The sequence below is a fragment of the Balaenoptera ricei genome, chromosome 14, assembly GCF_028023285.1.
Source record: "Balaenoptera ricei isolate mBalRic1 chromosome 14, mBalRic1.hap2, whole genome shotgun sequence".
In the NCBI taxonomy this organism is placed as follows: Eukaryota; Metazoa; Chordata; class Mammalia; order Artiodactyla; family Balaenopteridae; genus Balaenoptera; species Balaenoptera ricei.
The window spans coordinates 17,937,039-17,962,140 of record NC_082652.1 but is presented as its reverse complement, the minus strand read 5'-3'; the positions used below and the strand labels follow the sequence as shown (position 1 = coordinate 17,962,140).

The 25,102-nt window shown below is 52.7% G+C and overlaps 1 protein-coding gene across 4 annotated transcripts in view; it reads left to right on the top strand.

The window, feature by feature from the left end:
• KIAA1671 (KIAA1671 ortholog) overlaps positions 1–25,102 on the top strand; it is a 187,053-nt gene that overhangs the window by 73,878 nt on the left and 88,073 nt on the right. For 3 of the 4 annotated variants that reach the window (XM_059895209.1, XM_059895210.1, XM_059895211.1), the window contains exon 6: positions 428–553. In XM_059895209.1, the coding sequence (XP_059751192.1) occupies positions 428–553 (126 nt within the window). Of the gene's footprint in view, positions 1–427; positions 554–19,087; positions 19,420–25,102 lie in introns of those variants that run through there. The other variant, XM_059895213.1, reaches the window with a different exon arrangement.

Sequence of the window (25,102 nt, the reverse complement as noted above, 5' to 3'; positions counted from 1 at the left end):
GCATGGGGGAGACTAAGATGAAGCCAACCAGGCACCCAGGTCTCACGCATGTCTGCCCCCTGGTGGCAGCACTGAGTCACACGCTTTCCACGGGCTGGTCCATCCCTGAACTGAGGACGATTATTAGGGGTCTTTCTTTCCCCACATGGTCAAGGCTCAGAGAGGTTAAGGCACACAGCTGAGGTAACACAGTTACTAAGTGGCTGAGGCTGGGCTGAACCCAGACCTGCTGCTCCTACATATTACCCCCGTTCACTGAGGTGGACCACCTGCCATGGGATGGTGCGGGGGGGTGGGGATGGAGCATCTGGAGCTTTAATTTTCTTCTTTGCCCTTTTAGGTCAGAATGGACTCTCTCGGTGTGACATATTCTTCCTGCAAATAGGGAAGCCCCAGTAAAGTCCTTTTCTTGTGTCCTGTGCCTCAGGAGCCACCGGGGAGGGAGGATGCCCTTCAGGACAATGAGCCGCTGCTCCGGCAGGTGACGCCTGTGGCCGCGGGCCCCCGGAGAAGCCACAGCTTCTGCAAGGACAAGAGGAGCGGGCCCTTCGTGGTGAGTGGTGCTGGCGTGGCCAGAGTGGACGCAGTTGGGAATGTCCCAGGCTGGCCGCAGGGCCTGAGGGGGACGGGGACGGGCAGGTGACTGTCCGGGAGCCTGGTGCTGTCTGGCTGTGCCATGGTTCATGACGTGGAGGGTGTTTGGTGGCTCTGCTGGGGAAGCCTTCTCCCCTCGTGGGTCTTTGGCCCCTTGTGGAGGGGTAGCCCCTGCTGTTTGGCGTGGAGCAGTTAGGAGAACACGTGCTGGGGTCCGAGAGCCCTGGGTTCGAATCCCAGCACTGTCTCCTCCTCTCAGCCTCTTTGAGCAATTTTTCTTAATTTCTCTGCACCTCAGTTTGTTCACCGGGAGAACAGGGCTGTGATTCCTGCTTCTTTTGCGCCGCTGGGAGGATGGAGTAGGATTGCGTGGGGCCCAGCACATGGTAGTTCAGACAGTGATAGTTAGTGTGGTGACGACAGGAGGAAGGTGGGGTTAAGCTGCTTCTGGAGCCGGATCGCCTGGGTTCACATCCTAGCTCTGCATGCAGATGGGCGTCTGGCCTCAGTTTCCTCATCTGTAAAATGGGGGTAGTAATAACATCTCCTTCACAGGGCTGATATGGGGTTCAGATAAGATAATTCGAGAAGTGTTTAGCTTGGTCCTGGTAAACACTTTAATAAGTGTTACATTACCATTATTATTATCGTTGTTGTTGTTATTATTATTCTTGTTTTCGAGTGTCCTTTTGGCTGTCACTGAGCTCTGTCTCCTCAGCCAGCACTTCCTCCCTCTCAGCCTGTTTCCTCACTTGTGGAAGCAAGTAGGTAAATGAGGTGGCGGGACCCCAGGTGAGCCCCCTTCGCTGGAGCCTCAGTGTCCCCAGCTGGGCTCCAGGGCTTCACCACGTCTGAATTTCCGTGATTTTCTTTTCTGGTTTTTTTTTTTTTCACTTTTGCTCCATGATCCTTGGAGATCTGCTGAGCTCTGCATTTCCTCCTGAAGTCCCTCCCAGGCCCTGGGCCTTGCGTGGGGACATCTGAGATAAGCCTTTTTTAATGAGGCAACACCAGCTCTGTGCCTGAGGTCATTCTGAGTGCAAGGCTGCATGCATTTCAGTGGTTATCTGTGCCCGGTCTCACGTCTCTGAGACGTGGGCTCCTGCAGCATTGAAGCCTGAGGTCCATTCCTTCTAGCTTTATGGCCACGGGCAAGAGACTTCACTTCCCTAAACCTTGGTCTCCTCCTCTGTAAAATGGGTGAAGACGCCGCCCCTGGCAGGCTTCTTGCCGAGACATGATGGGAGAGTTAAAAGGCCTGACTGGGGCTGGGGGTGACAGCTCCCATGCAGGGACTCAGATGTCGGCTGAGAAGCCCTGGAAAATTCCTCAAGTGTCCAGATCTCAGCCACCGATTTCTTTCTCACCCTTATCTCCACTCCCTCTCAGGCACTGACCCAGCTTATCTGATAGTGTGTGTGTGTGTGTGTGTGTGTGTGTGTGTATGTATGTTTGTGAGAGAGAGAGAGAGAGAGAGAGAGAAGACAAAGGCCATGGAGCGAAGAGCATTCAAACCCTGTCTTTTTACAGTCTCTGCTTGCTGGCCCCTCCCCTTTCTCCCTCTGTCACTGAGGGGCCTTTGTCCATGGAGTTGTCAGGTGGCTCCCTCCTTCTGGCCCCCAAGGCCCCTGCCCCATTGCTGCCTGCTTGATCACCTCTCCCCTGGAGGTGGATGGGTTGGGGTACTGAGCCTGAGCAAGACAGAGCTGGGGCCCCAGACCTCGGTTCCCTGCTTTCAGGACTGACACCTGCAATTCCAGGTAGTGGCCACCAGGGGGTGGTGGTGTTCAGCTCACTTTCTGATGGCTCCAAAAGCCTGTCTGGGGGTACCTCAGCATTGGGGCTCTGGAGACTGAAAGAAGTAGGTTCAAGTTCTGGCTCTGGCACTCTGTGACCTCAGGCAAGTGGCTTGATGGACCCCACTGAGCCTCAGTTTTTGCTTCTGTAAAATGAGGCTGGTCCTAAGTGGCCTCCAGAGTATTTTTGTGAGCAGTAAATGAGGTCACTCAGCCGTCAGGAAAGTAAATTCCCAGTTAATGCCTTGGCTGCAGGGATCACTGTTCCCGCTTTCCTTTTCCTCTCCTTCTCTTCCACCTCCCTTGCCCCCTCCTCCTCCTCCTCCTAACTCCCCGTCCTCCTGTCATCTCCCTTTTTCTCTCCTAGTCCAACTCTCTCATTATGAATGGGGAAACTGAGGCCCCAAGAGAGGGCCTGACATAAGCAGGGCAACCCTGCAGGTGAGGCCTGGGGTCCTGAGCCCTTGGCCCTGCCAGCTGCCCCTACCCCTCTGGAGGTAGGAGGTGGTCAGTCCTGCATTTTATACTCCGTGGTACATTTGGGGATTCATTCACTAGTGGATAAACGCCATCCGCCGTTACTCCTGTCACTGTTTTGATTGATGACTTTGTACTGTTGACTTCCAATTGAGATTCAGGTTCATCTCCCTTTTTTGAGTCTGTGCTCCAGGCCTTGTCAGTTCCCACTCTCCACTCATGTTAGGGAATATGAATCCCATTTTGCAGAGGAGGAAACCAAGTCTCAGAGAGGTTAAGCCACTTGCCCAAGGCCACACAGTCAGCAAGTGGGGGAGCTGGAATGCATACTGGGCCTGTTTCACCTCCAGCCTTGGCCCTGGGCCCCTTCTGCCTCAGGCCTGTGCTTTTGGCCTGGGACCGCCCTGCCAGCCCCTCTCTCCCCTTGGGCCTGCAGTGCTTGGTGCATCTCTCACAAGGAAACAAGACAGCCAACCAAGCCCCGGGGCTGAGAATATGATATTTGTCCAGCACAGGGTTGGCCACCCTCCGAAGGGTGCCTGGGACCCACTGGGGCTGATGCCCTGCTGATCTGCAGAGCCCCACCCACCCCCAGCTGGTCAGACCCTGAGCATGAGGTCAGACCGGTCCCACCCGGCCGCTTCATAGAGGCGGCAAACAAGTGAGTTTAGCACTCGGGGCCTCTCTTTTTTTTCCTCTGTAAAGTGGTGGATTGCAGGAATAACAGTGCCCACCACAGTGCCCACCACAGTGCTTACTGGGTGGCGTAGATAGTAGTTTATCCCCATTTTACAGGTGGGAAAACTGAGGCTCAGAGCCAGTAAGTGCCTCTCCCAAGGTCTGAGTCTACCTCATTGTGTGGTAGGAGGATGGGGCTGAAATGAGATGATGCTTATAAAGCACTGATGGAGAGTAACTGCCTGATAAATGTTACTGTGTTTTGGTTTTGGGTTTTTAAAAATAAATTTATTTATTTATTTTTGGCTGCGTTGGGTCTTTGTTGCTGCATGCGGGCTTTCTCTAGTTGCGGGGAGCGGGGGCTACTCTTCATTGCGGTGCGCGGGCTTCTCATTGCGGTGGCTTCTCTTGTGGAGCACGGGCTCTAGGGCGCGCAGGCTTCAGTAGTTGTGGCACACGGGCTCAGTAGTTGTGGCTCGCGGGCTCTAGAGTGCAGGCTCAGTAGCTGTGGAACACGGGCTTAGTTGCTCTGCGGCATGTGGGATCTTCCCGGACCAGGGCTCGAACCCGTGTCCCCCGTATTGGCAGGCGGATTCTTAACCACTGCGCCACCAGGGAAGTCCCACTGTGTTGTTAATTATGATTTGCTGTCAGCTGTTTTTTTCCTCTACATTCTCTCGAAGAGCTGCTGATGGAACGGGAAGTTGTCCCGTCTCTTAGGAGTTTTTTTTGCCGTTGAGGAAACGGAGGGCAGGGGAGGGGCGGTGTTCTGTCCGGGGTCCCACGGCGGCCGGGCTGGGCTGGGACTGGAGTTCTGAGTCCCTGGCCGGTGCTCTCTGCTCTCCCTGCTCCCCTTCTCCTTTCAGGGCCATCCTTAGGACCTCCGGTCTGTGTGGCAGGTCCCAGTCCTGCGCCCAGCCTCCTCCCTCCCCCATCCAGGGGTGGTGGTGGATGGGCGCACCCTCTTTTCCTCGTAAAGTGAGCCTTTGGCTTGCACTCGTGCTGGGATTGTAAAACACGGTGACTCAGTCGTGGACCACGACCTTGGGTCATGGTTCACCCCAGAGGCCCCTCCCGTGACCGTGAAGGCACAGATTCACTGGCTCTGGGGGTTCCCTGCGATGCGGCAGATGGGCCTCTGGTAACCTCAAGAATGTTCTCCCAAATCCCCAAACCCATCAGTCAGCATTTGGTGGCTCATCTAGTGATGAGTTCACCCCCTCGTGGGCCTACTTTGTGCCAGGCCCTGAGTGAGGGGGCCCTGGAGAGTCTCTCACTCAGTTTCCTGGGGTCCACAGTCCAGGCGGGCCTGGAGGTGGCCCGGGAGGGCATAGTTAGGTGAAGGCGGGCACTCAGGAAGTAGGGACAACGCATGCAAAGGCATGGAGGTGAGGTGGAGCGAGAGGCGTGTCTGGGGGTCAGTGACCAGCCCAGTTGGGCTAAGATGGAACATTTCGGGGGTTCAGTCTTTCTTTTGACAAATATTTATCTGCATGTTATGAATAAGACACAGGTAGATAAGAAGGTAAGTAAATAACTGCCATGGGTTCTAATGGCTCCGGTTCACTGAGCCCTTACTGTGTGTGCCAGGCGCCCTGTTGCGTGCTTCACCTGCATTCCCTCATTCAATTTGCTCATGGTTCCCCCCACAAGATTAGGGAGTATATCTCTCCATCTGGGGAGGTCTCACAGAGGAGGGACAATTGTTTTAAGTGTTCAAAGATGAACAAGCGTTTGCCAGATGGGTGTGGTCTGGGAAGAAGTGGTTTGCCCCTGGTGGAGGGAGCAGCTTGGGCCAGGGTTGGGGGGTGTGAAACTGTGTTCTACTCCTGAGTGTCATGCAGGGTCCAGGAGATGGCCTGGAAGTCATTCCTGGACACCCCCCCCCCCCCCAGTGTGTGTTTTAATCCTGGGTTCAGACTTTTCCCACACCTCCTGCTGATGAACCAGTGGTTCTTACTTTTGAGCAGTGGCACACCTCCTGGCAACTCTGTCATCATGCCGTCATCTTTGGACAAGGATCGGCCAGGGCAATCCCTGAAGCTTTGAAAGCATTTGAACCTGATAACTTTATTTTTTTCCTTTTTATGATTTCTCTCTTTTTTTAAAAAAATTTTTATTGGAGTATAGTTGACTTACAATGTTGTGTTAGTTTCAGGTGTACAGCGTAGTGAATCAGTTATACATATACATATATCCACTCTGAGCCTGATAACTTTATTATAACGACTGGAGAATGGGGGCACATTTTTTTGAATTCTAATGACAAGAATAGTAATTCTTGTGAATGCGATCAACTTGAGATAAGAGGGAACTCTTGATGTGGCCCCAAAATGGAGACATCAGTGGTCCTGGTTAGAGGTTCTCTGAATTTCAGTTGGTTGACTGGGCTGTCAAAAGAGAAGGAAATAAAAGCAAAATGGAAAACCATATATGAACTGCTAGAAAGAACTCATCAAAGATTGTGCTTAAAAAACAAGTTGTACATAAATATATGATGGCTTTTTATTTGCTGGGGATGTGAATTCTCCTCCCCATTCTGTGTTGCTTGGTGTTCCCACATATGAGGTTGGGCCTGTGTCCACGTGTTGCTGAAGTATCAGGAACGTGGCTCACTGGCTTAATTGAAAGGCCTAATTTGCCTCACGCAGCAAGATATCTGGAGGTGGGCAGCGGCTGACTTAAGTCAGCACCTCTGAGAGTCTCTTGGGCTTTCCCTCCTGCTTTGTGCCTCATGGTCCCAAGGTGGCTGCCACTTTTCCAGCCACTCGGTCCACTTTCAGGTGGGAAGAAGTGGGAAGCCAGAGGTGCCATGTCAGCTGAGTTTGCAAGAAAGCAACAGCTCTCCCTGGAGCACCCTCCCAGAGGGCAGTAATGGGTCACACGGCCACTGCTAGCAGCAAGAGGGTCTGGAAAAGTCAGTGTTCCACGCTGGAAGTTGGCCACATTGGAAATGGCCGTTGGTCGTTCAGATAGCATTGTCGGGAATTCCGTGGTGGTCCAGTGGTCGGGACTCCGCACTTCCACTGCAGGGGGCATGGGTTCAATCTCTGGTTGGGGAACTAGGATCCTGCAAGCCACGTGGTGCAGCCAAAACAACGACAACAAAAACCAAATAGTATGGTTTAGTACAGTCTGGCTTCCTTGTCAAGGAAGCCTTGGGCCTCCAAACAAGGATACAGGACAAGAGAGAAAATCTGCCCAGCATCTGTGTGCTGTGATGTGAGATGTGTGCTGGGCACTGGGCTTCAGGGATTGGAGGACACAATCCCCGCCCTCCAAGGCCCCCAGTCTGCTGGGGAGCAGGCCTCAGGGAAGGGAAGGAAGGCTGAGGTGGAAGGAACAGGCCGGGTGGGAGCCGGCCCAGCGGCCAGAGTGACTCCTTCTGCCTGGGTGAGTCTGGATGATGGGCCAGCTCTAGGAGCGTGACGCGGAGCTGAGTGGTGAGGATCTGGACAGCAAGCTGGGCTCTTAGGAGGCCCAGGAATCCTCTGACAGGTGGCTAATTTCACTTGTTAATTGCTTCTTGTCTTTCACTGTTGAGTCCAAAGGGCTGGAGAAGAATGGAGTAATTTATATCTCAGCTGATTAAAGTTCCTTTTCTGAATTAAAACCAGCCAGACCAGAAAGCTTTTGTTTCCTAGGTCTTAAAATGCAAATGACCAGTTGTGCCTGAGATTTTGTATTGGGAGGATTTTGTATTTATTCATTTACCCAGTTCTCTCTCCACCCACTCACTCATCTACCCTCCCAGCCATCTACCTAGCCATCCATCCATCCTCCACCCAGTTATTAATTCATGCAAAGCTCTACAGATATAAAGATGAACAAGTTAACTTGTCTTCAAATTGCTCACATTCCTAGACTGTAAACCCAGGATGGTACAAACTAGTTATTTGTTGATTTAGTCAGTCACTCATTCATTCAACAGAAATGTATGAGTACCTACTATGTGTCATGTGCTGTTTTGGGCCCATCAGGTACAGCAGTGAACAAGACGTGTGGTTCCTGCTCCCTGGAGCTAATACTCCGGTGTTGGGTGGGACAATGTGGGGTTTTCCAGGAGCTTCGAGGGGGTTAGCTGGGGAGTGGTGGGGATGAGCCCGTTGACTAGACCCAGCTGAGAAGGACCCTCAGGGTTAGAATAAGGGGCGTGGTGTTCGCCGGCCAGAGGCTTGGAAGAGCCAAGGGAAGTTAGGACCAGGGTTAGAGAAGGTCAGAGGAGCACCTTGGAGCTTGGGGCGCCCTTTAGTGGCCATTGCAGAGAAGGGTTGGAGAGGGTAAACTGGAAGCTCGGAGACCGGTTAGGAGGCTGTTGGAAAAATTTGGGCAAGACGATTAAAAAAAAAAAAAATTACTGTGGTTAAATACACATAACGTAAAATTTACCATTTTAAGCTTACTATACATCTATAATAATGTATGTCATTAGATACATTCTCAGTGTTGTGTAACCATCACCACCATCCATCTTCAGAGCTTTTCTCATCATCCTGAACAGAAAGTCTGTCTGTGCCGTGAAACACTAACTCCCCCCTCCCCGCCTCCCACAGCCCCCGGTAACCTCTACTCTACTTTCTGTCTCTGAATTTGCCCTTTCTGGGTACTTCATATAAATGGAATCATACAATGTGTATCCTTTTGTGTTTGGCTTGTTTTATTTATTTATTTGTCCATGGTGTAGCACATGTCAGCACTCCACTCCTTTTTATGGCTGAATAATATTCCCTCGTATGTACAGAACACATTTTGTTTGTCCGTTCTTCTGTGGATGGACACTTGGGTTGTGTCCACCTTTTGACTATTGTGAATAATGCTACTAGGAACATTGGTGTGCAAGTATCTGAGTCCCTGCTATCCGTTATTTTGAGTCTATACCAGAGAGTGGAATTGCTCAAAAAACTATGGTAATTCTACGTTTAACTTTTTGAGGGTTCACCACAGTGGCTTCACCAATTTTACATTGTCACCAGCAATAATGCACAAGGGTTCTCATTTCTCCACATCTTCACCAACACTTGTTATTTTCTGTGTTTTTTTAAAAAATACCGTCCATCCTAATGGGTGTGAAGTGGTATCTCCTTGTGGATTTGATTTGCATTCCCCAAACAACTAATGATATTGAATATCTTTTCTTGTGCTTCTTGGCTAGTTGTGTATCTTCTTTGCCCATTTTTGAATCTGATTGATATGTATATATATATATATATATATACACACACACACATTTGTATATTCTGGATATTCATCTCTTATCAGATACATGATCTGCAAATACTTTCTCCCATTCTGTGGATTGTTTTTTCATTCTCTTAGTAGTGTTCTTTGATGCATGAAGGTTTTCAATTTTGATTACATCTAATTTATCTACTATTTTTTCTTTTGTTGCATAGAAAATAATTTTTAAAATTTGTGTTATAATATGCATACCAAAAACAATTTTTTAGTTGAAGTGTAATATGTATCTTAAGTCAGAGAGCCTGGGTTTGAATCTTAACTCTGCTACTTCTCAGCCATGTGACCTTGTGTGGGTTAATATCTCTGTGCTTCTGTTTCCCCATCTGTAAAAGAGGGATAATAATAGAGCCAACTTGTTAGAAATGAACTGAGTTTACATGAATTAATGTCAGAAGGCACTGTGAACAGTGGTTGACACCTAGTAGGTGTTTTTTAAGTGTTTGCTGTTATTACCATGACTGTATATCATATATTGAGTTTCTACTTGGCAGTCCCTGCGCTGAGTGCTATACAAACGTTATTCCACTGTCCCGTTGAATCCTCCCAAACCCCAAGAGATTGTCCCCATGTTGTAGATGAGGAACCTGAGGCCTGGGCCCTTACACTTTGTTGAGTGCCATATCCTGGCATTTTTCCCCTGAGTGACCCCACTGTATCCTGAGGTGCTAGGAAGATGCCCATTTTAGAGATACTGAACTTGAGGCTCAGAGAGAGGAGGTGACTGGCCCAAGGGCACACAGCAAAGGAATCGCAACACCTGGATTGATTCTTGGCCTGTGGACTCACCCCTTGTGGCCGGGGAGGGGTGAGGGCGTTTTTCGGGGACAGGGGAGTCCTGCTGGGCTGAATTCTGTTTCAGTTGTGCCACTGGAACTCCCGGGGTTCTGTGGGTTCCCGGGCACCTGCTCCGCTTGCGAAGCCTCCCTACTGGGGCCGGGCAGGCAGCATGCGGGCGCTGGGAGGAGATCCTGGGACCTGTTCACCTTGTCCACGTGTTAACCCATTCCGTGCCACAGCACACTGCCGCCATTGCGTAGGTGAGGAAGCAGAGGCCCAGAGGGCAGAGGATGATCTCGTCCTTTTGTTTCACCTCCTTGAGAAAGTATGTTGACGTGCCCTTGCGTGAGAATGATGCTAATACTGGAATAATCTTGATTCTCATTTCTTTTTTTTTTTTGTAAGAAAGTAAATCATTAACGAACATACACTTTCAACTGCTAACAGTCACAATTACTTGCTTCAGCTGTACAGGCGATTGAGACACAGCACCCTGGCAGGGTTGCTGGGGCCACACGATTTCTGCTTCCAGGGTGCACACAAGTGCTCTTGTGTATATGTACACACACACACACACACACACACACACACACACACACCTGCGGGAACCCCGAATAAGCCCCACTTGACCCGGATTCTCATCTAACCTTGTTCAGCTGCCACTCTCTGGCTTCGGACAGTTCGCTGAGCTTTATTTCCCTCATCTGTGAAATGGGGTGAAGCCCACTCCGTGCCCCTCACAGGCTGTCATGAGTGGATGAGAAAGACATTGGTAAATTGCCAAGTCGGATGTAGTGGTCCAGGGCCCAGGCAGAGTTCAGAGTTCATTCCAGAAACGTTTGCTGAGCACCTACCGCACGCTGGAGAAAAGCCAGGTTCACATTGGTTCCTGGAGGATAAAATCCCATCGCACTCAGGCTCCAGTTCGTGGGCACAAAGGGCCTAAAGGACTGTGTGTGGTTTGGCCCCTGGCCACCCACGTGACCTCTGCTCCCAGCACGCAATCTCAGCTCACCCCACTCAAGCCACACTGGCCTCCAGAAAGTTCCCTTCACACGCAGGCGTGTTTCCACCCAGGGCCTTAGCACAGGCTGTTTGCTGTCCTCCAGATTCCCTCCTGACTTCCCTCCTCTCAGGGCATCTCTCAGCTCAGTGTCACTGCTCAGCGGGGCCTTCCCTGATGCCACGTCTCTAGAAGGACCCCAGACACCTGTGTCACATGCAGTGTCCCCCCCATCACCCCGTGTCTTCCTCCCCCATCAGAGTGGAGGCTCTGAGAGGCAGGGAACACTCAGCACGGTGCCCGGCACATAGTAGGCATGCAGCGCGAGGGTTTACTCCACTTCTGGTATACTCACAAACTTGTGCATCCATCAAGCAAGCAATTTTAGAAGATTTTCATTACCCGCCAAAGAAACCAAGCACCCCTTAGCAGTCAATCCCCGGGCCCCTCCTTGATACAATTTATCGACCTCCTAGGATGTGCCAGGCACCGTGTTCGGTTCATCCTCACGGTGACCCTATGAGGTGGGAACTATTCTTGTTCCCATTTTCCAGTTGGCAAAGCTGGGGCCCAGAGAGGTGAGGTCACTTGCCCACATCACGAAGCCAGGAGGTGGCAGAGCTGGGATTTGAACCCACACGGAGCTTGTGCTTGGAGGATCTAACACACGGATTTGACGTTTCCCAAACCCTAGTCATTCTCATGTATCACTCTGAACATTTTTCATTTTCATGAACCACCTGGACTAATACATAGTTAACGTTTTTCTTGAACTTGGCTCACTTTTCAAAATGTAACAGCTTTATCAAGATGTAATTCACATGACATACAATTCACTCACTTAAAGGGTAGAATTCAGTGGTTTTTAATATATGCAGCCATCACCACAGTCACCTCTAGAATGTGTTCCTCACCCAAAAAGAAAGCCGTACCCATTAGCGGCCATCCCCAGTCGGTCCCCAGCCCTAGGCAAACCCTTTCCTGTTTTCTGTCTCTAAGAATTGCCTGTTCTAGGTACCTTGTATAAATGGAATCACACAATATCTGTCCTTTTGGGTCAGTCTTATTTTACTCAGCGTAGTGTTTTCTAGGTCCATCCGGGCCATGGATGGATACCGCGTTCCTTTTTATGGCTAGATAGTACTCTGTCATGTCAACATACCACACTTTGATTATCTGTGCGTCGATTGATGGACATTTGGTGTGTTTCCACTTTTTGGCACTCCCCTCATTTTTACAGTCCCCTTGTACCGGTTTCATTTCTTCACTATTCTAACCTCTGTCTGCACTTACCATTTATTTGGTTTCTGATCTCCTGTCTCCCTACTGCAAACAAGAACTGCAGGATTTCCGGGCTCTTGGCTCTTTTGTTCAGTGCCATGTTGAATGAATGAGTGAGCAAGTGAGCCAGAGGGTGAGTCAGCAGCCGAGCAGGGAGGACAGATAGGCACGTGCACAGCTAACCGGCCCGGTGAGAGAAACAGTGCTCGGACACCCTTGACTTGGTTGTGGGGAAGCCAGAAGGGCTCGAGGTACAGTGAAACTGGGTCTTGGCGGTGTGTAGAAGTCAGCCAGGTAGAGAGAGGCAGGAAAGGCAACCCAGGCAGAGGACTCAGCCTGAGCAGTGGCCGGGGGGCTTGACCTCTTTTGCCTGTACAACAGAGATTTGTTGTCCTTGCCACACTCCTGGGAGGGGACCCCTGTGCTCGCAGGGTGGCCTTGTCACTGAGCAGAGAGGAGGGCTTGGAGCAACGCGGAGAATTTAGTCAGGGGGGTGGGACAGTGCTCCGAGGACCCCATTCCTTCCACCTCAGAAACCCCCTGACCTGGTGATCCCTAAGTGCCGGCCTCAGATAGATGCATTCAGGGCTTCTGAATCCAGATTTGTGGGCAGTGTCCCTCGAGATCCTGTATCAGGGGCTACCCTCAGAAGCCAGGCCAGGCAGGGATGGGAATTTAATGACAAACAGGGTAGAGGGCGGGGGCCCTCCCAGGGTGGTCCTGCCCAGAGTGGCTGGACCACCCGATGTTCCAGGCAAAACTGATGACGGGGATTTGATCTCATTGTGAAATCTCACTGTCTTTATACATGGGAGAAAAAAAATTTTTTTAACCACACCCAGCCGCCTTCAGTTAACACAGGCGGTATTGGCAGTCTCGATTCACATATGATCTCGCTGAATCTTTGCCACAGTTCATGGGGAAACAGAAGCTTGGGAAAGTGGGCAGGTGCCACCGGCGGGCTCGGTCCAGGGAGGTCAGACTCTTTTGGAAGCCTCCACCTTCAAGGGGCATCAGAAATGCCCTGAGTGTCCTCCAGGGGGTGTCTTGCTACAGTTTCTGTCCTCTCCCCCACCCATCCTCCTCCCAGATTAAAAGAAAGCACCAGCTTCCTGATGCAGTGTTCGCAAGTGACCACCAGAGGGCAGGATGGGGGCTATCTAAATGCTTTCAACATTTTGCTTTATTAGTAGCTTTTAACCCCTTTTGCACTAGGGCCTTCATTCTAAAACCGAAAAACCCAAGTCTTCCACGGCCATTTAGATTTTTATTTTAACGCTTGTCACTGATTTTGGAGCACGTGTCACTCAGCTTGAGTCCCCGTCAGGTCTCTTGTCAGTTTTGATTTTGCAAGCCAGTCAGGGCTGCTGGGCTGAAGTTGGGACATTCATCTGCAGCCCTCACAGCCCTGGCCACCCCAGTTTGTTTTCACTGCTGTTGTTTCTCTTTTGAATAAATTATTTTTTGGGGAAAAAAAGTTTCCCCAAAGTTTTATTTCTAAAAGAGGTGTGTGTGTGGGGGGGTTGTATGTGTCCAGGGGGTGGGTAGCCCATAATGAGAGCCCTATGAATATAGAAATGGCATTTCTGACCTAAGAAGATGTATTTCCAGAGATGCTAAATCCTCTACTTGAAGACAGGGTCTCCTGAGAAGAGGAACGTTTGGTTGTATCTCAAGCCTCGGCTCCATGCCGCTTCCTCTAAGAAGCCCTCCTGGGTTGCACCCTTTCCTGTGCACTCCAGGCCCTTCAGCCTCCAGTGCCATAATTTATTCCCAGGTGCTTCCCTCCTGTAGACCCTGAGCTCCTAGAGGGCAAGAACCTGGCCTCCCTCAGTCTCATGCAATGTCCCTACCACCTCACGCTTCATCCTCAAGGCTTTCAGTGAGCGAGCACTTGAAATCTGCTAGGCACTCTTCTGACCCCACCTCACCTCACCTCATCCCCCAGCTGCCCTGTGAGGGAAGAAATTATTATTGTTGCCGTTGTGGTCGTTGTTATCTTTTTCACCGACCTCGTTTTACGTCAGAAGGAACCAAGGCACAGAGAGGAGAAGCAGGTTGTCCAGGACGACACCATTTGGCAGGATCAGAGCTGGGATTCGAACCCAGGCCCATCTGAGTGCAAATCCCTGCTCCTGGCAGCTTCGTGCCCCAGCATAGTAACATCACTGCAGGTACTCAAGCAGGGCTCACTAAGTTAGCAGGGGGGGCTCTCTGGCTGGGGTCTAGGCGCATGCAGCCCCGCACACGCCTGCCTGGGGCTCTTCCTGCTGCTGCCCCCCACCTCCCTCGGTCCTTTGCAAGCTGCCTCCTCTTCCTCCTGCTCTGGCTTCTCCTCCTCTTTCTTCTTTCTTCTCCTCCTTCTCCAAAAGCTTATTGAGGTAGAATCTACATCCTATAAAATTCACTCGTTTTTTAAGCGTACAATGTAATCATTTTCAGTAAATTTACAAAGTTGCACAACCATCACCACTGCCTAATACCAGAACCTTCTCATCACTCCATTAAGAAAGCCCATACCCGTTAGACCCTGGCAGCCACCGACCTACTTCTGTGTCCATCATTTCGCCTTTTCTGGACATTTCCCACCATGAGGTCTTCCCCCCTGGTTTCTCTCCCTGAGCACGGTGGTTTTGGTGCAGCCAGAGTGCTTCCGCCCTTTATGTTGGCCTGGCTCCTTCTCAGTGCTGGTGTCTTCCCTGTCCCTCCCTTCCCTGTCTGTCCCTCCCTTCCCTGTCCCTCCCTTCCCTGTCTGTCCCTCCCTTCCCTGTCTGTCCCTCCCTTCCCTGTCCCTCCCTTCCCTGTCCGCCCCTCCTCACAGTAGAGAGAACCCAGGGGTCAGGCTGGGCGAAAGCGGATGAAAAATGTTCTGGTTTGGTTTTTTTTTCGGGGGTGTGTTTTAAGTGATTTCCAACGTCCTGCAGTTGATAACGCCCTGTGGGTTGGCCGTGCCCTGGTGGGATGGGCTCAGAGTGCCTTGTTTGGGGTAGATAACCCCCTATCCTGCAGGGCTGACCCCAGCTTGGACCCCTCCTTGTTGCCCTGCCATCCAGGGCGGCTGAACTTGATATACCACTAGTCGGTCATGGCCAAGGTGATTTGAGCCCTGACTGAGAGCTCCAGGCTCTGAGCAGTTAATTACACATATTTCTTCATTTCCTCCTCCCAGCGACCCCGTGGGACAGGCACTGTCGTCATCCCTATTTTACATAGAGCTGGGGCACAGAGAGGTTAAACAACCAGCCCGATATCACAAAGCTGTCTAGTGCTGGGACGAGGATTCGAACCCAGGCAGTCTGCCTCCAGCATCCACACCCTTGTCCTGCACCCCGGCTGCCTCTGTGAGACTAGCCATCCCCTCCCTGGGTCTCAATTTCCCCTCCGGACAGTCTTCTGCTCTGTCTGTGCCCTGACCCTTCAGGGGATTGTCAACTCCTGGAAGATGGGGGCATGTGTATGGCTTCTGTGGGTCCCTTTTGGTGGCTGAGGAGCCGCCGTGCACACAGTAGGTCTGCCTCCTGTGTGTCGTGGATTCCCAGATCTAGCTGTGATCTCCTTGTCAGCAGGAGAATTGGGAACCCTCTGCCTTTCAGGAAGCGGTTACAGAGCACCTGAGTGCTGGGCTGCGTGCCAGGCCCTGGGACCTCCTTGCCTGTGGGGAGCTCACAGCCCTGCGGGGAGGACAGGCTCTCATCACGAGAAGCACCTTCATATACTCTAAGAGGAGGCCCAGTGACTCAGGCTTGCTCGCTCAGAGGGCTTCCTGTGGACGTGCTGCTTGCACTGGCCTTGAGCGATGGTTGCATCTCCACAAATAGAAAGGGCATTCCCGGCAGAGGGCCCTGCCTGAGGGTCCATACACGGTTGAGGAATGGGTGTCACTGTGATGGTACGTGGAGGCTGTACGGCTAAGGGCACTGAAAGCCCAGCCAGGGCTGTGGGGTGCAGGAAATGTGGCAGGGCCAGTGGCCCATGTCCTCATGCAGGAATGCAGACTCTTGGGCCAGGCCAGCCTGCTTTTCTAGGGACAACGGAAATCTGCATTGCTACCCACCGTTCTTCTGACGCTTAAGTGTTAGCAACTCGTTCAAATAAAACAAAATAGTGTGCCTACCTCCCCCTGCCCTCCGCCACCCAAAAATACCTGACAGAAACAGAGTCATTCCTGGGGGCTACCAGTTTTCATCCCTGTTTTCCTTCGTGAACGCAGATGTTGATTTTTAACAGCCTCCCATCTTTTTTATAGGCGAGAGATTTCTGCTCAAGGCTAAGCCCTCTCAGTAGGTCGACATGGTTGCTTGTACGTTCAGTCTTTTCTGGAATGAATGAAGGACCTTAATAAGGATTGCCCGAGGACCTACTGTGGCCGGGTGTCGTCTTGGGACGTGGGGAGCCAGGCTGACCAGGGTGGGGGCCCCTGGGGAACTGACCTTCGAGGAGGGGTGGAAGGAGGGGTCGCCGGGATGCAGAGTGTTCCTCCAGAAGAGGCGTCGTGGGGCCCTGTGTCTGGGGGCCACCCTGAGCCTGGGCTGGAGGCTGCTGGAGGGGGCAGGATGGTTAGCTCTTAAGCCAGAGACCCCGGCATGAATAGGAGCGAACTAGGTGGAGAGGAAGGGGAGTGTGTTTGTTTTCCGGGGCTGCCGTAATGAATCACCACGCGCTTTGTGGTTCAGAAACAGTAGATACTTATTCTCTCTCCGTTCTGGAGGCCAGAGCCTGAGGTTAAGGTGTCGGCAGGGCCACGCTTCCTCCAGGGATTCTAGGGGAGGATCCTTCCTTGCCTCTTCCCGCTTTGTGGGCCCGAGGCGTTCTTTAGCTTGTGGCCATACCCCTCCAGTCTCTGCCTCCGTCCTCATGTGGCATCCTCCCCGGAGGTTGCGTCTTCTCTTCTGGACACTTGCTGGATTTAGGGCCATCCAGGGTAATCCAGAATAATCTCATCTCAAGATCCTTAATTTATTAATAATTACATCTGCAAAGACCTTTTTCCAGATAAAGTCACATTTACAGGTTCTGGGCGGACATACCTTTTGGGGGGGCCACCATCCCATCCGCTACAGGGAGGAAGACTCTTTCCGACTGAGGAATAGCATGAGCAAAGGCCCTGCGGTCGCCTGGCGCACCCGATTGGGGTGGGGCAGGTGTGGGGTCAAATGGTAAAAGGTGATCAGGGGTCTGGGGTGGGAGGGATGGGGAGCCAGGGGAGGCATCCAGGGCGTGTGAGGGGTGCCTTGGTCACCACTGTGCATGCAGGTGGTTCCCCTGGCCAGGCGAGAAGGGTCCTACGGGGCAGGGTGGGACCAGCCCAGCTGACCAGAAGGCGATAGCCCTGACTAGGTAGGGGTCGCTTTGGGCCTGGAGTGGAGGTGCGGCAGGGGGCCGCCTGCTCCTGGGAGTGTGACCTGGTGACTGTGGCCACCTCCAGGCTGAGAAAGCGGGACTCTGAGTTGGGGGTGGGGTGCGTCTCCATCACTGGCGCCTGCCCACCCCCACCCGCCTCGTCGGGGCTCAGCTCTGTCTCCACCTGGGACTTGCCAGGTCTGACTTTTTCACTTTTCTTTTTATCCTTAGCACCCCTGCCCTGTCTCCTGTCTTTCTGCCTCCACCCCACCCCCTTCCCTGCTCGCACCCCGCTGCCCTGCTCTCTTTGTCTCCTCTCGGTCTCTGACTTTCTTCGGGTTCATCTCTTTTCCTGCCTGTGTGTGTGTCTCCATCCCCCTCAGTGACCAAGCCCCTTGCCCCCATCTCTGTCATCCCCTCTGCCCTTTCCAGCCCATTTCTCTCTTGGTCCATCCCCGTCAGGCCTATGCGAGGCTGAGCAGCTGGCCGTCAGCAGCCTCCACGTTCCTGGTGGTGGACGGTTATCCCCTAGGACAGTCAGAGCCGGCTAGGGCCACCTCCCGCTGTTCTGTTAGCCCCCCAGCGAGCAGGACCCCACTTTCCAACTGGACCATCAGCCAGTCAGCCAGAGAGCAGGGGCCAGGCTGTACCTCCACCTGCGCCATCGGCGGGGCCAGCCCCCAACTGGCTGTCCGTTGGGCAGTGAGCGGCGGGGACCCCTCGCCTGCCAGATGTCGGGCGCCGAGTCGGACGAGCCATGGGCCTGCTTCTGAAGAGCTCTGAAGTTCACGCCGTGGTTTCCTCAGCCGCTGAGCTCAGCTCCCCGCTGGTGTCCCCGGGGGCTTCCTGTCAGCTGCTCTGCCCCGAGTTGGGCTGTGGGCCTGATGTGTACGGCGCACGTGGTCCCTGGGGCCGGGGGTACCTCTGCGCCACCCCCTGGCTGGGCTCTCGTGCAGGGCTCTCGCTGTGCGCCAGTCCGGTTCCGGTTCAGACGTGGGCTGACCTGACGGAGGTGGTGTGGAGCTGGGGCTCTGGGGCTGCCCCGCCGCTCACCTCAGCAGCTCCCTTTGCTCTCGAGCCCCAACTTCCTCGTGTGGCCCGTGGAGATGATAATGTTTCCCCCAGGGAAGCACCATGAGGACTAAACGAGATGCTCTGGTATTATTCTGCCTCATCTGATGCACAAAAGCCCGAAACGCAGGGATACTCCATCCCATTTTACAGAAGAGGTAACTGAGGCTCAGGAAGGTGGGGTGACTTGCCAAGATCACACTCTTTCGAAGGAAGTTCCCAAGAAAGGTCACCTTGGGTCAGCCTTAGGTGTGCTATAATTAGCGTTTTTAATTGCTGAAAAGTATGCTCCCCCTGCTCCCCCCACCCTCCCCCCACCCCCAGCTGGCAGATGGTGACGCTGGGAGCCGGTCTCTCCCTTCCTCAGCATCCCCCGCTCGCACCCTGGGCCTCCCGCCCTCAGGAGTGGACAGAACCCAGGACTGGTTGGGAGGCCTGGGTTCCAGCCTTGGCTCAGTTTCCACCTCTCTGTGTGACCTCGACCAAGTCCCTATCCCTCTCTGGGCCTCCCTTTTCCCCCTCCGTAAAATGGGGACAACCAGGGCCTCCTTCCAGGGCTGCTCAGAAGCTTAACTGAGTCAGAAGGAACTTGACTGAGCTGGGAGGGGCTGTGTGAGCCGATGGGATCCTGAGTTGATTTATTTCCTTTATATGGAAGGATTTGGGGTGGGGGGGGCTCCCCCTCAGTGTGTGGTTTTGGGGAGGAACTTGTCCTCACATGACACACTCACATACACGCACACACTCAGTTCTGGGGCTTCATCCTTGCTCCTCCCACCACTCAGCGGAAAACCCCCAGGCCCAGAGCTCCCCCAGGAGGGTGCAGGGTCCAGACCGCTCAGCTAGATTAGGGAGGGGCCACCCCTGGGCCCGCCCCCCCTGGAAGAGCCACTAGAGATGCTCCAGGCGGGGCCCCGGGACCTGAGCAGCAGCTTCCCTGTGCCCTTGGCAGGGCCATCCTGCCAGCCCCCTGGCCACAAGCCGGCCCCTGAATGATTCATGCCACCTTGAACTTGACTCCTGGCGTGACAAGCCGAGCGGGAAGAGCCGCCCCCTCCAGAGGGAGACTGGAAGCGTGCACAATGCAGGCGGCATAACCCCCAGGCACCAGAAATGGAGTATTATTACTGCCCCAGCTTGTTGAAGCTCTTGCGGTACCTGTGGGTGAGTGCGGCCGTCCGGACCCGTATCTCCTTTTTCTTCTCCTCCCGACTCCGGCCAGCTTTGCTTCCTGGCTCTGTCTGGTCAGCAGTGTCTCTGTTTTCTTTAAGAAATGGTGGTTTTTTCAAGGAGGAGGGGGTGTTGGGAAAGGGATGGGGTTTGATTTGGGAGGCAGAGGGGGCTCATAGAAGAGGACGGAGTCCTGCCCAGGGTGGGTCAGTGGGCACGGCGGCCACCCCTCCAGTCCTCGGCCACCCCTCCAGTCCTCGGAAAAACAGGAAAAACAAGGGGAGCGTTAGTGATCTTTCCAGAAATCGACATTTCTTTGATTTACAGGACTGTTCTTTATTCTGAAATTACATCCTACTTGCCTTTGTGTGCATGTAAAAATGTATCATCTTTTATGAGTTGGAAAGAATAGATTTTGTTTTTCTTTCAGTGAACTTACTAAGCAAAAGTAGAAAGTTGGAACCCTCCCATTGCGGCCTCTCCTCTATATAACAGAGAAAAAAAAAAAAAAAAAAAACTCCAAACTTTTTTTGGCGAAATGCCAAAAACAGGGAACCCACGTGGAAATGCTTTGTGGGGTATAAAGTGCTTTTCACATCTTGTTTTGACTCTGAGATTGACCTGCTGTGTGTCCGCAGGCAAGTTGCTTCCCCTCTCTGGGCCTCTGTTTCCTCATCTGTGAAACTAAGGGGTGGGCAGTAGATGATGGTGGGTTATGTGACATTCATCAGGGCTCCGTGAACAGAGGGGCTTAGTGGGGAATCGTCACAGGTGGGTCTCAGAGTTTTCCAGAACATTTGCCACCCGGCTGAGAACGCCCAAGAAAGTAAGACTTGGGAAATATTATTTTTCCCCCTGCTGAATGTTTGCAAATACTTCAAATGCCGAGTCACCCAGGGAATTTTCCGGAGCTCCTAAAAATACAACTTTAGGAAACATTGTCCTTCAGCCGCTCCCCACCCTAGCCCAAGTCCCCTGCAGCAGTTGAAAAACAAGAGACACCCCCCCACCCCCGCCGAGTCCTTCTCCTTTGATCACTGACTTTTGATTATTGTTGTACTGTAAACGTAAGGGAACATTAACTGGTTTATTTTTTTTTAATTACAGAAATAATTTATGGGCATGGTAGAAAACTTGGAAGATATTGAAGAACATGAGAAAGAAAATAAGCAGTCCACAATCATTTGTATTTGGGGATTCTGCTGCCCACTGGGGCCTCACGACCTTGATGTGCTGGACACACAGGCGCTGGGCTTCAGTGTTAGGGAGGCTGTGATATTGTGATTTATAGTAAGAAATACATATTTGGTCTTTGTTCCTGTCTCTGGCACAGGGCTCCTAAAACCCTTGGAGTTTCCAAAGTGATAAAAGTGATAAAAGTGTCTAGATATTCACACATGAGTTTATGTTAATGAGATGACTTTTGGCCTGTACCTAAGTAAGGGTGGGGGCTGGTTGCCAGGGAAACCAACTACATGAGCTCTTCCTCTTTCCCAGGAAGCCACGTCAGATGGAGAGTGACCAGCTAAGCATCGATTATTGTAAGGGTCCTGATGGGCGGGGCGTAGCCCTCCCCATCCCTGCTGTAGACTCACGTAGCACAGACTATACATTCACCCATCACTCCATCAGCCTGGGCCACTAACTGCTCTCAGTTTTCTGCTCCATGTCACCTCTTCATAATGTTTCAAAATTTTGGAATACTTTTAGATGTACAGAAAAGTGGCAGAGATGGTCGGGGGAGTCCCTGTATACCCTTCACCTAGCATCTTACTGTAACAACCATAGTATATTGTCCAACGTAAGAAATTAACATTGGTGCAGTACTATTAACTAAACTCTAGGTTTTATTCCAGTGGTTCTCATCCAGGGACGACCTTCAGGGGACACTTGGCAATGTCTGGTGACATTCTTTGATTGTCGCAGCTGGGGCGGGGGAGTGCTGGTGGCATCTTGCGGGTGGAGGTCAGGGATGCTACTAAAGATGGTCCAATGCACAGGGCAGTCTCCCACCCCCCAAACAACCACCACCAACAGCGACCCGTTCCCAACAGCAGTCGCACCAAGGCTGAGAAAGCCTGCTTGATTCGGATTTCACCAGATTATCCACCCATGTCCTTTCTCTGTTCCAGGATCCAATACGGGGTCCCACGTCATATTTTGCCTCTAAATTTCATCCATCGCAGTGAACGAACGAGTGTAGAATATGCACGTCTCACTTTACGTGCCCACTGATGAGGGGAACATCTGCCCACATCTGGAAGCCCTCTGTAAACGTGTTGCTTAGTGACCGCTAACTACCTGCGGTCCTTGTCGTCAGCCTGGATTTATCAGCCGTTCTCCCGCGGTTGGACACCTGGGTTACTCCCAGGCGTTCACCACACGCACAACTTAGTGATCGTCATTCTCAGCCTTAAATCTCTATTCACTTTTCAGGTTCTTTCCTAAGTCAGCTTCTTAGAATTGGGGCCAAGCGTGGGCTGCAGCAGGTTTCTGCAGAGTTGGTCATTTGTTGGTGGGATGTCGGTGGCCTCCAGTTGGTGGCCCGAGTCCCCCACGTAGCTGCAGTTCTGTTCTGGGGGGGAGGGGCGCTGCCCCCACCATCAAGCCCAGTCACTGCCCAGCATCAGCTGGGAAGTGGGGGAGGGAGATTAAATTTCTGCTTTAAATCATTAGTAACTGTAGCTGGCGGCTACCCCTGCCATGGCTGTTTTGAGTTACTTAATCTCCTTTGTTGCCGAGATAACCCAGCCAGACGGTCCCAAGGCTGGTGGCCTTGCTGGGGCACTAGCACCAAGTTGGTTGCTTGTGGTTGTCAGTTGCAACAATAATAATAACAACAATGGCCACCGTCACCACCACCATTCCTACTGAGCGCTCCCAGCGTCCGGGGCCCGTGCCTTTCATGGTTATCTCATCCTCACGAGAAACCAGAACCTTATGTGTGGGTCTCATTATTATCCCCATTTTGCAGTTAGGGAACCTGAGGCTCAGAGAGGTTAAGCTGCTCACTGAAGGCCTCCCCAGCTAGGAGGTGTCAGAGCCTGTATCTGAGTGCGGGTCTCTCTCTATGACATTTTAGCTACTTCATTGAGTCTGATCTTCCTGTTTCTCAGATGGGGAAACTGAGGCCCACGGGTTGAGGCGACTTGCCAGCCTACAGGAAATCCTTCGACCTGAATCAACTTTTGCAAAGTGGGGGATTATAGAGGGATGTTGCACTGGGCCAAGCTGGGCTCTGGAGGGGAGAGGCCTGGCTTAGAATCCCAGCTCCACCAACAGCAAGTCACATTGCCTCACTGAGCCTCAGTTTCCCCATCTGCACGTGGATTGTGCTGAGGATTAGCTAAGACAAGCGACATTAGTATCCTTGGCACAGGGCTGGACTCGGAGGAGGCACTCACCATCTAGATGTTCTTGTTTGGGGGTGGCGGGAGGGCTCTGATAGAATGGGAGACACCCCCGCCCCCAGGCTTTCCCAGGCTCCCCAGAGGCTGCCTGTTCAGCCAGCCCAGAGAGCCTGAGCGCTGACTCCTGGCTGGCCACCTTCCTTGACTCCATGTCACCCACAGCCAAGAGGGTTGCCAGAGTGTCACTTCTGACAGTTTCTTCAGGAAGAGGCTGTGTGACGCGGAGACCAAGCCCAAGGGCGGACCCCTGTGCTGTTGGTGGCGGGTCCCTTTCCTGCCCCTTTCAGACGCCTCCTTGCCAGGGTCTGTGGTCCGATGGCTCCATCTCCGTGCAGTGACAGGGAAACCACTTTGTTTTCCATGGTGGTTGCTGGGCTTCATCTCCCTGCCTTCGACTCCATGGCCAGATTTTTTTTTTTTTTGGTGGAAAAATGTCCAAATGTCTAAATGTGGTTAGACTGGCCGTTCTCTCCCCAGGGCCTCCTTGTTGCCTGGTTACTCAGCTTTGTCCCTCACTCAGCCTGTCATCACCTCCAGGAATAATAATACCAGTCATGGGACAGTGACGTGCATTCCTCTCTCACCCTCCAAACACTTGCACGTGTGGCATCACAGTTAATCCTCCCGACAGCCCCGAGAGCCGGGTAGTATTATTTTACAGATGGGAAGCCTGGAGCTCCAGGGGGTTGAGTGCCCACCTGATACGGACCAGCTGGCAAGGGGCAGGGCTGGGGTTTGAACTCGGGAAGTCTGGCACCAAAGCTAATGTGCTTGGTTATGGCATGCGGCTTCCCTCGGGCAGGAAGGATGCCCATCTTCACCCAGCCCCGGGCACGGTGCCCAGCACATAGTAGGTGCTCAGCAGACAGCGTGTGGAAGGCGTGGTGAGGACTGGATGGCTGTGGGCTTTCTTGGGGCGCCCGGCACTCCACACACACCTGTCCACTATTACCATTGCTACTGCTGTTATTTTTACTACCAGCTCCTGCGTCTCAGATCTTGGCGGTCTCACTCTGTGCTAAGGGTCCGGTTTGGCTTTGCAATGTCTGTGGCTGAAATAGGAGAACTGGCTATTTTTGTGCTGTTGGAGCCAGGGCTGAGGCTTGGGCCGCAGGCAGCTTGTGTCATGAGACTCGAGCCCCGGGTGCCTTGTAAACCCAGTTGCAGGGCGGAGAACTGGGGTCTTGGTGTCATAGCCTCCTGGCTTCCAGTCTCCACCGAGCAGCTTGCTAATGGAGTGGAGAGCTTCAGGCGAATCTCCTAACCTCTCAGAAAGTCAGTTTTGCCGTCTGTAGAGTGGGAATGATAATACCATCTCTCTCGTGGGAGGTCCTGAGGACTCAGTGAGGCAATGCCAACAAGCCCAGGGCACAGTCGGTCCTGGATAAGTGTTAGCAGCTGATGCCGGTGTAGACAGCTCCTGGGTCCTCAATTCAATTCAATTAAACGCCTGTGGCAGGGCCTGCTCTCAGTGTTTGAAATAATCCGTGAACCAGACGGTCAAAGATTCCTGCCTCGGGGACTAACGTTCCAGTGAGGGGTTCAGGCAGTAAACAATGGGCGTGTTACACAGGAACACTGTATAGTATGTCAGGAGTCAGGGTGGCCGGGAAAAGAAGGAAGTAAGCGGGTGAGAAGCTCAGGAGGGCTTGGATGGGTGGGCATGCCCCAAGAAGGTGACACTGGAACCGAGACTTTGGAAGAGGGGAGGGAGTAGGCCCAGGGAGGTTGCGGGAAGAGGCAGCGGCCAGTGCAAAGGCCCTGAGGTCCATGTGTGCACAGGCAGTTCTGTGGAACCAGGAGGAGGCCAGTGTGGCTGCAGCAGAGAGTGAGCGAGGGGATGGGAGTTGTCAAGGTCATGCAGGGCCTGGCAGCCACTTGGAAAACTTTGCCTTGTGCTCTGAAGGGGACGGAGCAGTGGAGGGTGTTCGCTTGGAGTGGGAGGGACACAGTCTGACTTGGGTTTTGAACAGACAAAGGCAGAATCAGGGAGACCAGCGAGGAGTCTCTGCAGTTGTCCAGGTGGGAGATGACGGTGCCTCAGACCAGGGAGGTGGTGAGAAGCGGACAGATTCTGGATCTGCTCTGAAGGTCAGGCCACGGGATTCGCTGATGGATTGGGTGTGGGTGAGAGAGTCATACAGACACTGAGGATTTGGGGGCTGACGAAGGGAAGGATGGAGCTGCCGCTGGCGTCCGTTAGGAAAACTGCAGAGGAAGAGGGTCCTGGGGGCAGATCAGGATTTGGCTTTGACTTGTCGAGTTTG